At 39.8% G+C, this 20,200-nt stretch overlaps 1 protein-coding gene and 1 long non-coding RNA gene across 2 annotated transcripts; one reads left to right on the top strand and one right to left on the bottom strand.

The window, feature by feature from the left end:
- Positions 1 to 15,560: 15,560 nt before the first annotated feature.
- On the top strand, positions 15,561 to 18,284 carry LOC149820912 (putative 38.1 kDa protein). Its single transcript, XM_089981698.1, has 9 exons — positions 15,561 to 15,779; positions 15,863 to 15,918; positions 16,614 to 16,728; positions 16,803 to 16,916; positions 17,008 to 17,195; positions 17,280 to 17,336; positions 17,444 to 17,603; positions 17,698 to 17,766; positions 17,867 to 18,284. The coding sequence occupies exons 1-9, from the start codon at positions 15,618 to 15,620 to the stop codon at positions 17,963 to 17,965; spliced, it is 1,020 nt and encodes a 339-aa protein (XP_089837824.1). The 5' UTR covers positions 15,561 to 15,617; the 3' UTR covers positions 17,966 to 18,284.
- Positions 16,218 to 20,198, bottom strand: LOC149820911 (uncharacterized). The gene is made up of 3 exons (XR_016426345.1): positions 19,960 to 20,198; positions 16,652 to 17,163; positions 16,218 to 16,512 (listed from the first exon to the last, which is right to left on the bottom strand). It is a non-coding gene; the product is annotated as an uncharacterized LOC149820911 (long non-coding RNA).
- Positions 20,199 to 20,200: the final 2 nt, after the last annotated feature.

Here is a 20,200-nt window from a genome sequence, read left to right as displayed (position 1 = left end):
AGAAAAAGAAAAGAAAAGAAAAGAAAAGAAAAAAGAAAGATGAAAATAAGAAAAAAGAAAATGGAAAACCTCGCCGGAGGCCTCATCCCTGGCAGCATCGCCGACCTCTCAATGGGGCCTCATCCCTAGTGTCGGTGACCCCCCGGCTGCCAAGGACAAGGAGAGAGAGTCGAGGGACCCTTACCCCCGATTTTTTTTTTAAAACATGTTCCTCGCATCCTGTTCTTTTTGTAATACGAGGAGGGGTGTTACAAAAAGAATTGGTTTTTAAAGATGCAGCGGACATTGTTCCGAGCGCCCACCCCATCCAACGTTTGTTAAATTCACCATCCCCCATGTTCATTTCATCCCATTTCTGGCGGGGGACAGTGATTCAAACATACCCTATAGTTGGATTGGTCACACAACTAAGCCACCAATAATTAAGGAATCTAAGGGGCTTTATACTCGCATGAATGTTTCTTAAGCTTATGAACACTAATAAGAAAACAATAATTACATTGTAAAATGTTATTGTGGAAATTTCAAAAAGAAAATCAATTTAATTCAAAACCGATCTATTTCTATTTTTTTTTAATGAAAGAACAGAGAAACCACCCCCATAATATGCTGGACTATGCTTACCATGCCTACAGTTGCTTCTCTGGCCGTGTAAACTATGGTGCACCCTGGGCCACCAAGGAGTTACCAACTTAGGATTGTGGAATTTGAACCTAGCCACCCCTCCTAGTGGCCTACTCTCCACCCCACCATGCCAAACCCCTTGGGGCTGCCCTACTTCTACTTTGATAGACAAAAATATACAAATACAAGAAGTTGGAAAACTTTTTACCGACTACAAAATAAGATAGACTTTGAAACAAGATGATATAAACCATTAGATATCCACAAATTGGAGGCATGGTGCTAATATCAGTAGCAGATATCCACTTTTCTTTTGCAATTTTTTTAAAATAGCGGTGAACGTCTGCCTATGGTGCAGGAGTTTTAGAGGGTGTTTGTTTCACGCGCTTTCTTGTGAAAGCTTTCATATGAAAAAGACCATCTTTCACAAGAAAAGGATGAAACAATCACCCCTGTGAGAACAATATGGTGGAACCCACATATTTAATACCTAACCCATGTTTCCTCATGAAAACTGCCTCACACCTCCCTCCATGGTGAAGTAGTTTCCCAACATGGGCATGCCATTCAGGGGGATGTAAACAGGTTCAGATGTAAGTATTACCAAATCTGACCTATCGAATATTGCCTTAATCGGGGACTCAGATTAGGAATCAAGTATAAAATTTTTACAAAATGAATCCAAATCCTAACGCCAAAACAAGAACCGTGATCAACCCGAGATCCGGCTTTAATACTTTGATTGGGTTAGATTGGTTTCGAAAATCAAATTATCCCTACTGAGAACTTCATGCTGCCGGCTCCAAAGGTGTATACCCGAAAATAAAATATTACTTAAATAGTATATTGCTATCAAGTTTCAAAGAGAAGGGCACTACTTTTACCGTATTTTTAATTAAATATTATTTTATGTTCATGGTTGAGGCCAAACCAATGTTGTCATATTAGTATCGGGACTGAATCATTTAAAAACAATAAAAAATATTATGTGTCAATCATAATGTGACACATGTTAAAACTATTAAAATATTATTTAAATAATATTAAAAAATTAATTTATAATATTTTTTTATATTGATTAAAAATAGTCGATTCAAGGGTGATGCATATCAATTTTATGCTGATATGATACCTATCAGCCTATACAAGTCGGTATACACCGATACTGATAACATTGGGTCAAACGTTAACTATGATACCTTTTGAAAGTCACCCCAACAATCACACGAAGGGCCAAAATAGAAAACCTCCATGCTTTTGTTACGGTCGTAGATCTAGTGAACTCACCAAGATCTAGGCTTCAGGATCCCGACACAACAGTTAGAGATGGCTTCTTAGGTCAAGGTAGGGTTAAGGGGAGTGACGTGGCAGCCAATGTGTCCTCACATATGAAAAAGTCAATGGACACATGTTCATACCAAAAGGAATGAGAGACTTACAAATGTCTAAGTTAGAACCAAGAAAAGCCACTTGGTGGGACCCATATAGGGGGTGGGACATCCTCCCGTCTCTAGAGGCCTCTCAACTTAATTAGGAAGAAGTATAATTGAGTTGTTTTTAATTAATTAGGATTTTGTATAATTGAGTTGTCCTTAATTAATTAGGATTTTTTGCTAGAGTAAAAGTCCTAACAAAGGTAAGGTTCTAGAATCCTTTTTCTAGTTCAGTTTTTGTTTCATTGTAGGATTCTTTATTACTTATGGATTAGTTGATTAAGCAGGGACTCAATCCCAAGTTTTCTATCTATAAATAGAAGTTTGGGGGTCCCTTTTTATGCATGAAATTAAATTAAAGTTTCTCAAAAACTCTGTCTAGTTGCCTCCCTCTCTTTGGGTGTCTTTTTCTCTCTCTCCTCTCTCATGACCCTCTCTCTTCTCTGAATCACCATGGTTCACATCAGGTCCAGACCTTAAGGGTTGGTTGTACAACCCTCTTCAGAAGCCCAAGCTCTCCTAGCATCCCGAATTGTGTATTTCTACTTCTTCAGTAAGCCAAGTAGCATTTTCGCATTGCAGATCATCTGTCTGACTTTCAGAATGTGAGAAATTTTATCTGAGTCTGCTACAGACCTCCAAGGCACCCATATAGCCTTATAATAACTTTTATTAATTTTCTAAACCCTGAAATCCAAAACGGTATCATGTCAAGTACTTGGAATACATTATTTTCCTAAACCAACAACCCTTCATTGGCAACACATTTTTTTTATTAGAACCCCTGCACCAAGTCCTTTTAATTATGTATCAAAACGCTTACTGAGCCCAAACCACACATACCTAATTTAACCGTGTGACTATGTTTTTATTGTTTTCCCCTAATTGCAACCATGAGAAACCTTAGATCACTTCTCCACCGTGTCAAGTAGGATTCAACACTCAAACACGTGTACCACAAGTCCCATGATCCAAAAATTGTAGGTTCGATCATCTTGAGTCCCTTTGGCTCAAATTGTAATACCCATCTATAAAAAATTCTGACTTACCCTTTGGTCATTCATTCAAACCATCGACCTTGGAGTTCTTAGAGGATTTAACAAATTGGTATCAGAGCAAACTTATCCAAATGGAGCAGTTGCCTCCCTCCAACATTGATAAGTTGAAAGAATTTTGCAAGTATGCTGAATAGGCTCGGATGATTGTCAAATAGATGCAAGCTGAACTTTTTTGGCAATGGCAAGTGAGTGCATAACAAAGAAATTGCTTGGAGCGTATAAAACAGTCAATTGCAGACCTCGTAGATCACATCGAGGCCCTTCTGCTCAATACACTGAGGCAACTAGGCAACCAGGGAATCATTTTTTTTGGTGGGCATATGGAGGGACCAAATGACTCAATTTCTCGAAAAGCCACCACATGACTTTGCATGTTGCATAGGTAAGAAACCTCTATTCAATTTTTTTTTTACTAGTGAGAACGTGCACGAGTGAGTTTTCAAACTCAAACACTTTTTTATATGTCACAACGTGCACCCTGAGGCACGTGTTACCGAAGCGGTCACCCTCCTTAAAGGTGGCACACTTCATTGGTACAAATGGTTAGACATCATACATGAAAAACCTTCTTGGGCGGACTTTACAAATTACATTATGGAGATGTTGGGGCCCAAGTGGATTAGCGACGACCACATTCCGTTGCTATTCCGTCGCTAATCGGCTTAGCGATGGATTAATGACGACTAGGCAACAAAAAGCTTACGTTGCGAATTTTTTGACGCTAACTGGCGACAGAATAAATCCGTCGCCAGTTCCGTCGCTAGTTGCGACAAAATAATGAATGACGTATTCCATCGCCAATCTGCCGGTACTAAACGGTGACCTCGGTTGGCGACGGATTTACATCCGTTGCTAAGCCGTCGCTAGATTTTTATGCATAGCAACGGAAAAATCCGTCGCTAATCCGTCGCTAATCCGTCGCAAACTTGAAAAAAAAAATAAAAAAAAAAATTATTTGAAATTAAATATCGAGAACGATACAATTTATATTTCCTGTACAATTTATATTTCCTTTAAATAAAAAACAAAGTACACATGAAATTTCATATAAAAGGAATCTACAACAATTAATCATTCCACCTTAAAATTAACAAGTTTAATTATTTACAATTCAACAATTATAATTTCGAAACAAAAAAAATAGAACTTATTCAACACAGTTCTCTAATCATCACCAAGATTTGGTGTGTCTTCTTGTTCATTGCCTTGATCTGTCCCTTGAGCTCTGCTACGCTGATTATCGCTAGCAGCCTACACACAAAAAAAACAGTCAGTATTGATAAACAAAATATTATGAAATAAATTATACACTATATGTGATTCTATCATGTGCTCATATGTGTTCTAAGGGAGTAAAAAAACTTTATATGTGATTCTATCATACTCATATGTGCTCTAAGGTAGGCAAAAAACTCTATATGTGATTCTATCATGAATGATATGTGTTTTAAGGCAGTAAAAAAACTTTATATGTGATTATATCATGCTTATATGTGTTCTAAGGCAGCTAAAAAAACTCTATATGTGATTCTACAATGCTCACATGTGCTCTAAGGCAGGCAAAAAACTATATATGTGATTCGATCATGTTCATATGTGTGCTAAGGCAGTCAAAAAATTGAATATGTGATTATAGCATGCTCATATGTGTTCTAAGGTAGTCAGAAAAACTCTATATGTGATTCTATCATGCTCATATGTGCTCTAAGGCAGGCAAAGCAAAAAACTTTATATGTGATTCTATCATGAATGATATATGTTCTAAGGCAGTAAAAACACTTTATATGTGATTATAGCATGCTCATATGTGCTCTAAGGCAGGCAAAAAACTCTATATGTGATTCTATCATGCTCATATGTACTCTAAGGCGGGCAAAAAGTTATATATGTGATTCGATTATGCTCATATGTGTTCTAAGACAGTCAAAAAATTGAATATGTGATTATACCTGAGAGGGACCTGCAATCGAAGATCCCCTGTTCAGCAAAAATTGTTGAACTCATCTCGGAGAACGTCGGCGACAGTGTCATGGAAGTAGTCACGCAGTGTGTCCTTAACGATCTGGCGTACATCTTCACCGGAAAGAATAACCTGTTGCTTGGAGCTTACGTCGGTGGAAGAAGTCTGTGAACCGTAACTGGAAGAAGCAATAACAGGTGAAGTGTTCATATTACTCCCAAATCCGAACACACGACCTTTTTTGGGTTCACCTGCTGCAGTCACCCATGCTGCAGGATCAAATGATGGATGCTGAGTAGCGTCATCGCCATATCGCTCTACCATCTGTTGCTCATATGCCAACTACAAAATAATGTTTAAGGTATGCATTAATAATTAATGATAACATTATGATAACTTACATATTGCAATGATTATTAATAGAATAAATACATACCGTTGTCTCCTTTTTCTGCTTCCTGCGAAGTTAAATGATAAAATATTTAGTTGACAAGTTTGCAACAATACTTATAAAATTAATATATATATATTGATGAGTTACCATTTTCTTCAGGTGGTGCCCAAATGTCTTAGATCCACCTGTGTGTAGATGGGCTTCGGGCATTTTCACTCGATTTTGTACAGCCTTCGCAGAGCGATTTCGAAATGCATCTCCCACCCACTTATCGCACATTTCATCCCAATAATCTCTCCTGATAGTAATAGGGTCATGGCCCTTCCACTGTAGTGGATCATCTATTCCGCTAGATGCTTTTTTTGTTGCAGTCTTCATATTGTGCAGCATGTCTGCAAATCGATTGGTAGCCACCTTCTGCCACACCTTCCTTGCATCATTTTCTTCCACCGTAGTTGCGAAGCGATTCGAAGCCTACAAATATTTTCAGAAAGTTAGTATACATGACTAAAAAAGTTAAATATGAAACACATTAACTATGAGAAACAACTATATACCGTGAATGAGGACCATAATTTGTCTAACACCTCCTTTGGATACTCTTTCCATTGAGCAACCGGTCCTGGTAGATGTTGAAGAAGTGAATTCATAATCTCGCGTACTACTTCTTGTAGCTCAAACCTCATGCTGCACATGAATTGGTACATAGTAAATATCAATATAAAATATTTATAAGATATGCAATAATTGAAAACGAAATACTTACGGTCGATTATCGATATACACTATTCGAATGAGTCTTCTTGTACCAGACTAAGAAGACCCTACTTCCTGTGTTGGTTCCTGACTTGTGTGATCAACTGGTGTAGGTGGGTCGTGTACAAGCGAAACATCATCTGTAAAAAAATACGTTATAAATTCTCAGAATACACATTTGAACTAATCAAGCATCCAATTAGTTAAATGATATACCTATCACAGGAGACCGTGAAGATGAAGGCTGAGCCTGACTACTACTGGATGAGCGACCACTGTAACCTCCATGAACCATATTCTAATAAATAACATATGTCAGAGGGTACATTCAAATAATTCGCATCAAGTATTACAATACATTCAAGTCATTCACATCAAGCATTACAATGCATTCAAATCATTCGCATCAAGTATTACAATGAATTCAAATAATTCAAATCATTCACATCAAGTATTGCAATGCATTAAAATAATTCAAATCATTCACATTAAGTATTGCAATGCATTCAAATCATTCATATCAAGTATTACAATACATTCAAATAATTTAAATCATTCACATCAAGTATTGCAATACAACTCATTCATTCGCATCAAGTATTACAAAGTATTACAATAATTCAAATCATTCACATCATTCATTGCAATGCATTCAAATCATTCATATCAAGTATTACAATACATTCAAATAATTTAAATCATTCACATCAAGTATTGCAATACAACTCATTCATTCACATCAAGTATTACAATATATTCAAATAATTCAAATTATTCACATCAAGTATTGCAATGCATTTAAATAGAGGTTTGTATTACAAGATTTTGCTCACTAGCTTGAGAATTCTTCCTCGTCACTTGTTTGACTTTCTTCTTCTTCTTCTTCTTCATTGTTTACCCATCCACTTGGTATATCATGTACAAACGGTCAAAACATGATTGACTCAAATTATACTCGGACTTCAAATTCATTAGTTGAAGAACTGCAGACAAGATAGTGTGACTCTCGCAACCGTTCCAAAGTGGCTCATCAGCATCTTTAAGTAAATCATAAAATCTACTAGCTGCATCGTTTGGTGATTCTTTATATACGACAGTTCTTACATCACTAGAACTCATAGCAGAACCCAGTTCTGTTCCTGCAGCATCAAATATAAAATCCATATATGAATTATCGTGCACCACATTCACCCGTGCATCAAAATTGTTTCTAAATTCTTCTCCATAAAATGTCTAGTTCTGATAATCACTCACAAAACCCTTCATATATAGGTGATGTCTAACGCCATGAGGTTCTACAAATTGATTATTCCTACAAATCTTGCAGGGACACCTAATCCGACCTGTGAGATCCACTGTACTGACACTTGCCGTTGCAAATTCAATAAAACTTTCAACATCATCCATATATTCATGCGATAACTCATTGTCCACTATCCTACGGTACATCCATTCACGGTTTGTAGTCATTTTCTTATGATGTTACAAATAATAACCTAATGAATTAAAAAAGAACAATCAGAATGCTACGATGAAGAAAATATCAAATTTATCATGCAATATATTATGTCATACAATAACAAGAATTTTGATGCATGCATTGATAGCTTAATATTTCCATGTGCAAACTATTAATGACACGATGCAATCATTTGAAGCATGCTTTCATTATACAATTTCACATGAAGCCATAATCAAATTGAAAGTAACTACATGCAAGCATGGATACAATTACATCAAACATTGCAATACATCGTAAAAATTCATATCAAACAAATGACAAACATGTACTTGCAGCAAACACACTTCAATATTTCACTAACTACTACCATGCCTAACATGGACTCCGTAATCCAAAAATAAGAAAACTTCCATATTCATACATTAAAATCATGCTTAGCATGATCTCCGAACTCCAACAAAGCAACCCTAAATATCAATAACTAAGTGAGTGTGTGAACAATAAAGTGTTACATCTAATAAATTAAATAACATGTGATACACTTGCATCATTTACTCACCACGGGTATTTACCCGATTTGCATTGTTTTTGTCACTTACTTGCCACAGGTGGCTGAGCACAAGCTGGTTCCGTTAAAAAATCTGCAAAAAAAAAACACTGTTTTAAAATGAAGTCACAAAAAAAAATGAGGTTGTTCCGGCAGAGGGTCGACCCCCAGCCTTTCCGGCAGTGAGTCGACCCCCTGCCGGAATAGCAGGGGGTCAACCCCTTGCCAAAACCCCCTGCCTGTTCCGGCAGGGGGGTCGACCCCCTGCCTGTTCCGGCAGGGGGGTCGACCCCCTGCCGGAAAGATAAGGGGTTAACCCCCTGCCGGAAAGGCAGGGGGTTAACCCCCTACCGGAAAAAGCAGGGGGTCAACCCCCTGCCAGAAAAGGCATGGGGGCCGACCCCCTCGTTTACCTGTCTCCGGGCGGCGGCGAACGGCGGGGCTTGCGGACGGTGGGACCAGCGAACGACGAATGGTGGGAGCGGGCGAACGACGGGAACGGGCGAACGATGAACAGCGGGAGCGGGAGCAACGAAAGAAGAAAAGGAAAAGCTGTCTGGGATTAGGGTTATTCAAAAATTCGCGACAACTTAGCGATAGATTAATTCCGTCGCTAAGCCGATGTAAATGAAATTTACGAAACTAGCGACGAAAAATATTCCGTCGCCCAGTCCGTCGCTACGTAGCGACGAAAAATCTTCCATCGCAAAGGCCGTGGCCAAATGTTGTGTCCATCACGACGAAACACTATGTCGCAAAATCCGTCGCTAAGTAGCGACGAATTTTGCGACGAGAGCCATTCCGTCGCTATTTTCGTAAATTTCATTCATTATAGCGATGGATGGTTTTCGCTCGTTAATCCGTCACTAACTAGCGACAGAATACTTCCATCGCTAAAGTCCGTCACTAACAACGTATTTTCTTGTAGTGACATTTCTAGTTAATCACTACGTAGAACTCAAAAATCTCAAGCAATGGGGCAGCTTGAACGAGTACCAAGCAAAATTTGAGAATCTATGCAATCTTTGAACCCAAGTTGATTAGGAGACCTTGCTTGGGTCATATGTCAGCGGGCTGCATAAGGACCTTCGTATAGAGGTCTTGGCTGCAACCGTGAGGAGTTTGGAGGAGGCCTATAGGGTGACCAAGTTTTATGAGAAGAAGCAATAGGGACTCCAAGCCATGAGGAGGCTGAATCGACCTATCAATGCTTGCGGTCATTCCTTAGGAGGCCAAACCAAGTTTGATTTGTCCAAGGGAGTGACGTCAACCCCTAAGATGGAGCTGATCTCACGAGCATAGCGTGAGGAGCACATCAAGAAAGGTTTGTACTTCAACTACATTAAGAAGTGGTTTAAGGGTCACACATGCAATCACTACCATATTTTTCAAGTGGTAGAATCAAACTCCAAAGAAAAGGAACTGCCAGATAACCAACCACCAGACGAGGTAGATAGTGAAGAAGAGCTTTGCCACAACATCTCCTACCATGCACTCTCGAGTGTTTCTATGACCAACTCTATGAGGATCCATGGCCACCTTAACTCACAGGAGGTTTATGTTCTCATCGACACCGATAGCACTCATAATTTCATCCATGAGAGCATAGTTTGAGCAATCAGGTGCAAATTCAAGAAGCACCCTTCCTTCGAAGTTATGGTTGGTAATGAGACTAATCTCAAGTGTTTAAAGGTATGTCTCGATATTTTTTTGCAGTTCAAGGGAGTTAAATTCATGGTGGACCTATACGTCTTACATATCCATGGTGTAGAAGTGGTCCTTGGCATGCATTAACTATGAACTTTGAGAAAAGTAACCTAGGACTTCTCTAATATGGAGATGTCTTTCCAGAAAGACAGAGCAGAGGTAGAACTTGGTACTATCAGACCTTCTACTTTGAAGGAAGTACAACATAAGAGGGCATTGAAGTTGCTATGAAACACTTAAAGTGCCTACTTGCTCATCGCAAGTGGTGGAGCCAAAAAATGCCTCAATCCCCTTGAATGTTTTTTCCTAATATGATAGATTTATTAGCTGAATTTTCTGATGTGTTTGTTGAATCACATGGGCTGCCTCCTAGACGGTCTCAAGATCATCGCATACCCTTGAAGGAGAGCATGAGATCTGTGAACGTGCATGCAGTATGCCCACTACCAAAAAAGAAGGATGTTGGGCAAAGGGATAATCCACTCTAGTGTGAGTCCTTTCTCCTCACCAGTGCTCTTGGTGAAGAAGAAGGATGACACATGGAGGTTTTGTATTAAATTCAGAGCCTTAAATGACATCACCATGAAGGACGAGTTCCTTATCCTGGTCATCAAGAAACTACTTGATGAATTGCATGGTACCACTTATTTCACCAAGTTAGATCTTCATTCGGGGTACCATCAAGTCTGTATGAGCCATGACAATGTTTATAAGATGACTTTTAAGGCTCATGAAGGTATCTATAGGTTCCTTGCCATGCCCTTCAAGTTGATCAATTCACGCACAACTTTCTAAGCTATCATGAACGTTGTCTTCAAATTGATGCTATGGATGTTTGTGTTGGTTTTCTTAGATGATACATTGGTGTATAGTCATTCTTGGGATGCATGTTTGCAGTATGTGCAAGTGGTATTAAACAACTTACAGGAGAATCACTTGTATGCTAAAATGTCCAAGTGCCTCTTTGGATAAGAACAAGTGTGCTACCTTGGCCATATTATCTCCGACCAAGGAGTTCGAGCTGACCTGGACAAACCTGATATGATATAAGCATGGTTCAAGCCACAAACCGTGAGGGCACTTCAGGATTTTCTTGGGCTGACTGGGTACTATCAGAGATTCATGAGAGACTACGGTCTCATAACCCAGCCTCTTATCTCCCTCTTAAAGATGGATGGCCTTTCAAGAGATTAAAAGAAGCCATGTGCCAAGCTCCCGTTCTTGCCTTTCTAGGTTTTTTCATGGTTTTTGTGGTAGAGACAGATGCATGTGATAGTGGGGTAGGCATTGTCCTCTCACAAGAGGAACACCCCATTGTGTTCATGAGTAAGGCCTTGCCTAACCAGAGTTGTCCTATGTACCTATGATAAGAAGATGCTTGTCGTGGTTCTTGTGGTGGAGAAGTGTCACCCTTACCTCCTTGGGCACAAGTTTATCGTGCAGACTGACCACCAAAGCCTTAAATACTTGTTGGGGCAGTGTATCACCATTGTCAGTTAGCAAATATGGGTCACGAAGCTCATGGAATATGACTTCAAGGTCCAATACAAGAAGGGCATAGAGAAAAAAGCAGCGGATGCACTTTCTCAATCATTTGAGGATACAACACTATTGAATGTGATGTATAAAATAAGGAATGAATGCCCAAAAGATCTATAGTGAAATTCATAAGATTGTGTGTGAGTTGGGTATGAAACCAAATAGTCACCCTAACCACACAGTTAGATACACGATCTTGTTCTACAAAGGACGAATCTATCTACGACAGGAAAGCGACGTGATCCGGGCTATATTGCATGAGGTGCATGACACACCTAATGGCAGACATAGGGGTACGTCCAAAATATACCAGAGGTTGAAAGCCCTCTTTTATTGGCCAAACATGAAGGTTTGTATCCAAAAATTTGTGCGCCAATTTGTAGTTTTTTAAGCCAATAAGTATGAGGCAATAAAACCGCTGGGGTTGTTACGACCATTACTGATCTTCGAGCAAGTGTGAAAAAATATTTCTATGGACTTCGTGTTGCCCTCATGTGAGCAGAAAGAGGTTATCATATCCTTGGTAGACAAATTTTTCAAATACACTTACTTTATCGAATTGCCACGAGAGTACTCTACCGACTTGGTGGCTAAACAATTTGTAAACTATGTGGTGAAGCTCTAAGGGATGCCAAGGAGCATTATGAGCGATCAAAACTCAATCTTCTTGAGTCAATTTTGGACTATATACTTTCAAGCTTAGTAGGATAAAGTCAAACTATAGTACCGCTCATCACCCTCAAACAGGTGAACAAACAAAGATTATGAATAAAATGGTATAGACCTACCTTTGTTGCTTCGTGGGAGACTACCCAAACAAAAGGCACCACCTTTTGCCATGGGCGAAGTATGCATACAACACAAGTCATCACTCCTCCATACGAGCACAAGAGTGTTGTGTATCCCAAAGTAGATCATGCTCTAAAGGGGCAAGATGATATTCTCACCATATTGAGGCAGAACATTGCGAAGGCCTAACAACACATGAAACAAATCTATGATAAGGGTTGATCTGATTGGTCATTCAAGGTAGGAGATTGGGTGTGGCTGAAACTTAGGCCTAGATAACAAATGACTCTCTTGAGCAAAGACTACCATAAACTCTTGCCCAAGTACTACAAACCATACCGAGTTGGGGAATATATAGAAAAACTAGTCTACCATTTGGCACTCCCTGAAGAGGTGAAGATCCATCCAATCTTATATATATAGCCTTAAATCGTTCTATGATGCGCCTCCAATGATTATGGATGTACCCCATGATGAAGACCATGCACCTCAACCCACTGTACCCCATGATGAAGACCATGCACCTCAACCCACTGTACCCCATGATGAAGACCCATTGTACCCCATGATGAAGACCGTGCACCTCAACCCACTGTACCCCATGATGAAGACCATACACCTCAACCCACTGTACCCCATGATGAAGACCGTGCACCTCAACCCACTGCCATCTTAAAGATGAAGAGTTTGTGAAAGTATGATCGAATGATGCAGAAATATCTCGTCGAGTGAGATCATGGCAGAAGGGATTCAACCACATGAGAATGAGAATTTAACTTGAAGAGGGAGTTTCCAAATTTCAGACCTTGGGGGCTCTAGCAAACTCACTAGGACACAAGCTCCAAGATCTAGACGCCACCGCAACAAGGACAAATGACTTTCCAGGTCAAGGTGGGGTCTAGAAGTGATGTGACAACTGATGTGTCATCTCCACTTGTGAAAAAGTCAATAGACACATGTTCATACTAGAATAAAGAAGAGCTTGACACATGTCTATGTCAGAACTGAAAAGAGCAACCCGGTGGGGCCCACATGGGAGCATCTAATTGAATGAATAGGGTGAGATGTCCCCCTCTCTAGATGCCTCTCAAATTAATTAAGAAGTCTAATTGAGTTATCCTTAATTAATTAGGATTTTTTATTAGAGTAGGAGTCCAGACAGAGGTAGGGCTCTATAATTCTTTCTCTGATTTAGTTTTTGTTTTACAATAGGATTCTTTATTAGTCATGAATTAGTTGATTAAGTAAGGACTTATCCCAAGCTTCCTATTAATAAATAAAGGTTTGGGGATCTCCTTTTATGCGTGAAATTAAATTAAAGTTTCTCAAACTTTCTGTCTAGTCGTCTCCCTCTCTTCGGGCGTCTTCTCCTCTCTCTCTTTTCTCATGACCCTCTCTCTCTCTTCTCTTTCTCTCTTTTTCTAAACCACCCTAGTTCACATCAAGTCCATACCCCAAGAGTTGGTCGTCCAATCCTCTTTAGAGGCTCGAGCTCCCTAACATCTTGAATTGTGTGTTGTCGATTCTCTGGTGAGCCAAACAACATCTCTGCATTGCAAAGTTCCAAAATATGAGAAACTTCATCTCATCCTTTTATAGACCTCGAATATACCCCTATATAGCCTTTTCATAACCTTAGAATAACTTTTATTAATTTTCTAGATCTCGAAATCCAAAACCGCATTCTGTCACGCACCCGAAATACCTGATTTCCCTAAACCAGCAACCCCTAACTGATAGCATATTTTTTTGTGTTTAAAATATATACTGAACCTTTAGACATGTTTTTAGGTCACCCAAGAACTCTTAAACTAGGTCCTTTTATTTTTGGACAAAAACTCATACTTGAAACACTTATCAAGCCTAAACAGTATCTACCCGATTTAGTCATTTGACTTTAATTTTTATTGTTTTGTTGTACTGCTGTATTCCATTGTGTTAGGTAGGGTTCAACACCCTAGACACGTGTACTACATGTCTTATGATCCAAAAACAGTAAGTTCAATCCTCTTAAATTCCACTGGCTCAAATTGCAATCTTAGTTCGTCGAAAATCTGAACTTACTTTTCGAGCCTTCCTAACCACCAAACTCAGAGATCTAGAAGGTTCTAACAGCGTTTTAACGTTCACTTTAAAGTTTAACATGAATATCGAATCTCTCCTACCCAATGCAATCTAGCAGTGGCGGAGCCAGGGGTGGGCAGTCGCCCACCCCAGAATTTGAAACCGAAAAAAAAAATATTGTACCTCCAACGATATTTCGTAAAGAAACAAAGAATCTGATTTTAACTCTTGTATGCTAATGCCTACCGCTATGTGTGTTTTAATTTGTCTGGTGTGTGACAAACAGAAAATAAGTGTATGTTTACTTTTAATCCAGCAATCTGTTCTGGATATTATCGTCCGTGGTGTGTTGTCATTTAGATGCAGTTTGTTTTAGGTGGCCCAGGACAACAATCAGCAAGTGGTGCTGACACATTTATGTCTTCCCGTGGCAGCAGTATCACATACACCCTAAGCTTCCACCTAATCTGGACCCGTGTCTGTCACTCCCCGAGTTCGAATCTGCATTCAACCGGGTTCTGGATTGTGCATTTTAAGCTTTAGAAGTTGCTTTCGGAAAGCAGCGTAATGTTCTGGTTTCTTGCTGTTTATTTGAGCTGAATGTATGCAAGACTGATCTCAAATGATTTGAGTATATTGTGATAAATATTGCTGATTTTTTTTACATTGATAACCAATTGATTTCAATATAATTCAAAGGCTTATTTAAGTTTTATCTCTTCAAGGACCGTGCCTCCAACTAATTTTTTTGGCTCCGCCATTGATCCCAATAAATGGATCCTCCTTCAAGACCATAGCATTGTCCCTGAGACCCAAGGTCTGCCCACCCAACGAAAAACTCCTGGCTCCGCCACTGCAATTTAGATGCTTGATTTTATAGAAACTGACTTTTAGATCTTATAAGAAGAATAGTTTAAGGTTTGAAAATCAACAAAATTTTAGTAAATATTTAAGCATATAAAATCAAATTTCTTGATCCATAACCATGATCTAATAGTGGATTCCAAGCAAATGAAAATAGTTGTTCCTTCCGGCTTGTGGTAAATCAGCTCGTAAACAAAAGAGGCAAAACAAGGGGTTTGAACGTAACTTTCTGTTTTTAGACAGAGCCCAATGGTGATGCGGCACGTGGGCCATCGTGACAGTAAAATGCCTCATTGTTGCCGTTGAAAATGATTTTAATTATTTTGTCAAGGCTTGGCAGCTGAGGCAGATCAGGAGGGAGAGGGGAGAGGAGGGAGTCTTTTGGAGCCGTCCATTGTCATCGCGGTCGTCATCGTCATCATGGGGAACGCCTTGAGGCTGCTGTTCGGCAAATGCTGCAACCCAACCCCGCAAGAGGAGGGGGGCCAGGACCATGCCTTAGGCCCCCATGGCGTCACCTCTGCCACCGTCGGCGTCACTGCCCTCGCCGGCGACCTCTTTCACTTTGATAACACTACCGAGGTTGGTTCCCAGTTCTCCGCTATTCATTTATCACGATTATGGCCACCACCACCACCACCATTATTATCTTTTTTGGTTGTCAGGTCCCTGATGGGTTGAGCAGACACGTCGTTTCATCGAAGAAAGCACAAGCTAATTGGTAAACCAAACAACCCCCATCGCTTGTTTTAATTTCTAATCTTTAATACTTTTTGCATAATTGGTTTCTTCTGAGAAAATAGCTTTGTATAATTGGTAATGATGTTGGTATTGATCTTTCAATTCCTTTTTTCCGTTTCTCTACATTATTTTAAAAAGGTAAAACGGAAACTCTCAAGTGGATCTGACCTTTTTCTTTTTCTGAAATTTTATTTCATGGAAGGCCCTAATTTCTAAGCAGATTACTATGTAGTCCCTTTATTGAAGTAAATCGACTAGGATGACCATTTATTGCTGCCGTCTCAGTCATTTGGTATTCTAATCAAGTGAAACTGTGCTCTTTTTCTTTATTCCTAGTAAATCAAGACCAACATTGTGTTGGCAGGAGGAAAAAGAATTGCCAAACTGAGCTGCTTCTGAAAAATTATTTTAATGGGTTGTGAATGGTTTCTTTAATAAATGGGCTGCATTACCACACTTTTTTTTAAATACAAGAAATGTAGAGGACTTACCAGGTTCTTCATGATGAGTGGCTATACCATCCTCCTTTGTCCAGTAATCCAGGCTTATGTCTAATAATGTTGGGAGTTAACACCTGCAGCAATCGAGTTAGAGCTTCTTTTACTTAGTGTACAATCACAAAGTTATTAATGAAACAAGTTCCTTGTTTGATTGTGTTGGTAACTTAATATAAAGGTATAAGAAGCTAGTTGTGGCATGGAAGGAAACCAAACCTCCTCCCAGAACGCCAGAAGAAGCGTCGAGGCTCATTGTTAAAACCCTTAGGAGGCATAAAAAGGAAGATGTAGAGGTATTGTCTCAACATATCTAGTTATTACAATATTTTGCTGCTATACCCAAATTTCCTGAATCAAGCGGCTGCAGGGTCTACTTGCATTCTATGGTCTACCTGTCACTGATGCTGTAGCAATTGAGGTTGGTCATGGATTGCCCCCTTCTTTGCCTGAAGGAGTAAAGTTTGAATGTACCACACTTCCTGTGAGCACCCCTCCCTTGGCTTCATCTACTGATCCAGACATTCAATCACCAACTCACTCTTCTGACATGTTATGAATGTGGTACCCACCAGGTTGATGCAAAGGCAGTTGCAGATGGAGATACAGTAACCGTGTATGTGGACACCAGGGACCCTAAAGAATCTGCAGCGGTTCCTGAGGCTGTAATTGCTGCAGTTTCCAGAAGATCAAAGGAACGTGCAAAGAAGAACTATTCTGAAGCCGACGTTCTGCAAAAGCAAATTGTTGGAGCTGGTTATAGGTTTGTCCCGGACAATTGATGCTCCACTTTTTTCTGTTTTCAATTTTGTAGTCTGCGATTTCTTAGCTTCTACAACACTTTCAGGGTCTTCAGTGGCGCAAATGGAGACATTCTTGCAAGAAAGTACCGAATAAGACTAAGGTGTGAAAGTGGCGCACAAGCACACATACACACACACACACACACATACACACACACACACACACACAAAAGTGCTTCATCTTAACTATATAATGGCTGCTTTTTAGGGGAATTGATGCCCCAGAAAGTTCGATGCCGTATGGTGCTGAGGCGAAGGCGGCATTGCTGAATTTGGTAGAAGGAAAGAGCCTGAATGTTCATGTCTATGAAGAAGATCGATATGGGCGCTCTGTGGCAGATGTTTACTGCAATGGCATATTTGTACAGGTGTGTGATAAGGGAAGTGCCTCTAAAAGATTCCTAACATCAGTTCAGTTCACGGGTGTACCCACATTTTTCTGGGCATCATTTTCCTTGGCAGGAGTTCATGCTGAAGACAGGACTTGCATGGCATTACGTAGCATATGATAAACGCCCTCAATTGGCACATGTGAGCACTTATTTCCGTCCTATTTTCTTTTGAATTCCTTGCATTTTGTGATACATCAGTATCACGCTTTTGTTTTACTTTCGTTGTGGTTTGATACCAGTGGGAAAAAGAAGCTCGGCTCGCTCGGATTGGGCTATGGGCTTCATCGGACCCAGAGAAACCGTGGGAATGGAGGAAGGACAACCGAAGGGGGGGATGATTGTTTCGATCATGGAGCTTAAGTTATTACAAAAGCTGTAGATAGAAATGCAAGGTCTCCCAAGCTTTTCTGAGGAGGCCTGAGATATGTAGCATAAAGCACTTCTATCTTGGTTTGTTGATGCCACCTGGTGGATTAATGATTCGCCATGAATGGATCCTGGCCCTGCAAAGGCCAATATTCCAAGTCAAGACTTTGCCACTTGTAGACTCTTTATCTTCTACTGTAATTGGTTGTATTATCATAATCACTCATTCTGTACAAGTCTGAAGACAAACGAGGTGACCAATGGCGAATTAGATCATGTGTGGTATTTCTCTAATTTTGTTTCTATATGTTCAGTTTTTTTTTCAAATCGAGCTGGCTTTCTGGCAGATCCTTCTTGTGGTCCAGTACACTGAAGCATCAGTTGGCACGTGTGCATTATGGATCAATGGAGAATTTCGGTCTGGAAGACTTAGGGTACGAGTGGTTGGATCTCATGAGTTTTTAGAAAGTGAATCTCATTTGCAGAGTACCTCAAAAGCAACCAAATGTAAAAAGTGAGTTGTGCACAGCACCCCAAAAGAAAGCCTTTGCAAATGAGACCTCATGAGATTCGAGTTCTCATGAGATGTAGAAAGTGAATCTCATTCGCACAGCACCCCACAAGCAACCAAACGTACCCTTATAGTTCCACTAGAATGAGAACCAAGCCACCACCCAGGAGTAGAAATGTATTGGGGATGAACTAGGTCCATTATCCGGACATTTTTTCATTCACAGTGCTATTTAGGCAAAGAAACCTTTATACCAAGGGGGTTTTCCCTAGCTTGCCTATCCGCACACAAAGAAAGAAAGAAAGAAAATCTTGCAACAAATTGAAGTTTTTTCATAAAAGAATTATAGATTTTCTTTTAGATTGAGTTACGGTGTGTTGTGTTTGATTGCAACTAGACGGAAAGATCAAAAACACAAAAGAAAGCCAGTATCCAATCCAGCTAGATTTGGATCTGTCTATCTACAACCATTGTCCTGATCATGAAATATGTCGCCCTCCTACAATGGGTCATCAGAATGAGTTTGTATCACAAATTTTACGAAATGGCTTGCACTTCAATTCGTTTAAGCATCAAAAAGTAATTTTACTGTAGAGCTTACAGGGTCTCTGCTCATTTAGTGGAGGCAACTTGTGAAAATCACCAAGTTGACAGGACATTGTAAGTTCGATACCCACGAGAAGTGTCTTTAACCACATGGCCGGAGCTGGGAGTACTCCCTAGTGGATAGGGGGACCTCAAGGGTTTTACCAACTGGAGGTCTGCCAATATGCAGTGGGTGAGGGAAAGTTTTGCTTTGGCCTAACCAAAGAAAAAGAGAAAAAAAATGACATACATGAACAAGTTGCAGGATTGCATCTCAACGATTTGCCTTCATTGAGGCATTCCACCAAACAGGTGTTATGTGAATGTAACCCTGCAGCGTCTCAGAAAAGCCACCTCAACAGATGCGCTTTCTCAAACACGGTGTGTGTTGTTATTTAATTGTAAGCTATCTACTGCACGTAGTTCACATTTATAATGACGAAGTGCTCATCAAAATGATCGGTCGAACACTTTGGGTGCAAGATTAATACTGACATAAGGAATAGTTCTAACCCAAATAGTTTGGGAGAATGAATTCAGGATGTGTGTGGGATCAAATGTGGCCTTAACCCCAAAAAGATTGAGTAAATAGTGAATCAAACGTGACTTTCCAGTGGGGCAAATCCAGTGGTGCTTTGATAATCAATAAATTGAACTTATGGTGATTTTTCAGGAGAAAGCTGCAGTAACCTAAATTTTACAGCCTAGACTTGCTTTGGAGATCAAAGAACCATTTCCTAAGTAGAACATACTGAAGTTGATTACTTTTTAAGATATTTAATATCCAAAAAGGAAAAGAAATCCGAATAAAAATACTAGAATAGTTATTCCTTTCTGTTGAGTCGTGTTGCAGAAAAAGTATCAACATACCGGAATTTCTTCTCCCTCCCAGGCAAATCTTTGTATCATACCACTGTTTGGTACAACCGTAGGACTCCTTAGGATCGTCCCTGTACAGCGCAGATGCAGCGAGAGTAGATAGAGAGAGGGTTGGACAGTTTACGGCCTGCTTCAGGGGTTTCTTTTTTATAACTTCGATGATTCATATAGGAAGGTATTCGTCTTTTTATTGAAGAGCGTGAGTTGAGAAACACATATCCTCCCCTGAATA

Source organism: Nuphar pumila, chromosome 12 (assembly GCF_984573655.1).
Source record: "Nuphar pumila chromosome 12, dmNupPumi1.hap1.1, whole genome shotgun sequence".
NCBI lineage: Eukaryota > Viridiplantae > Streptophyta > Magnoliopsida > Nymphaeales > Nymphaeaceae > Nuphar > Nuphar pumila.
This window is presented reverse-complemented; position numbering and strand designations above follow the sequence as displayed.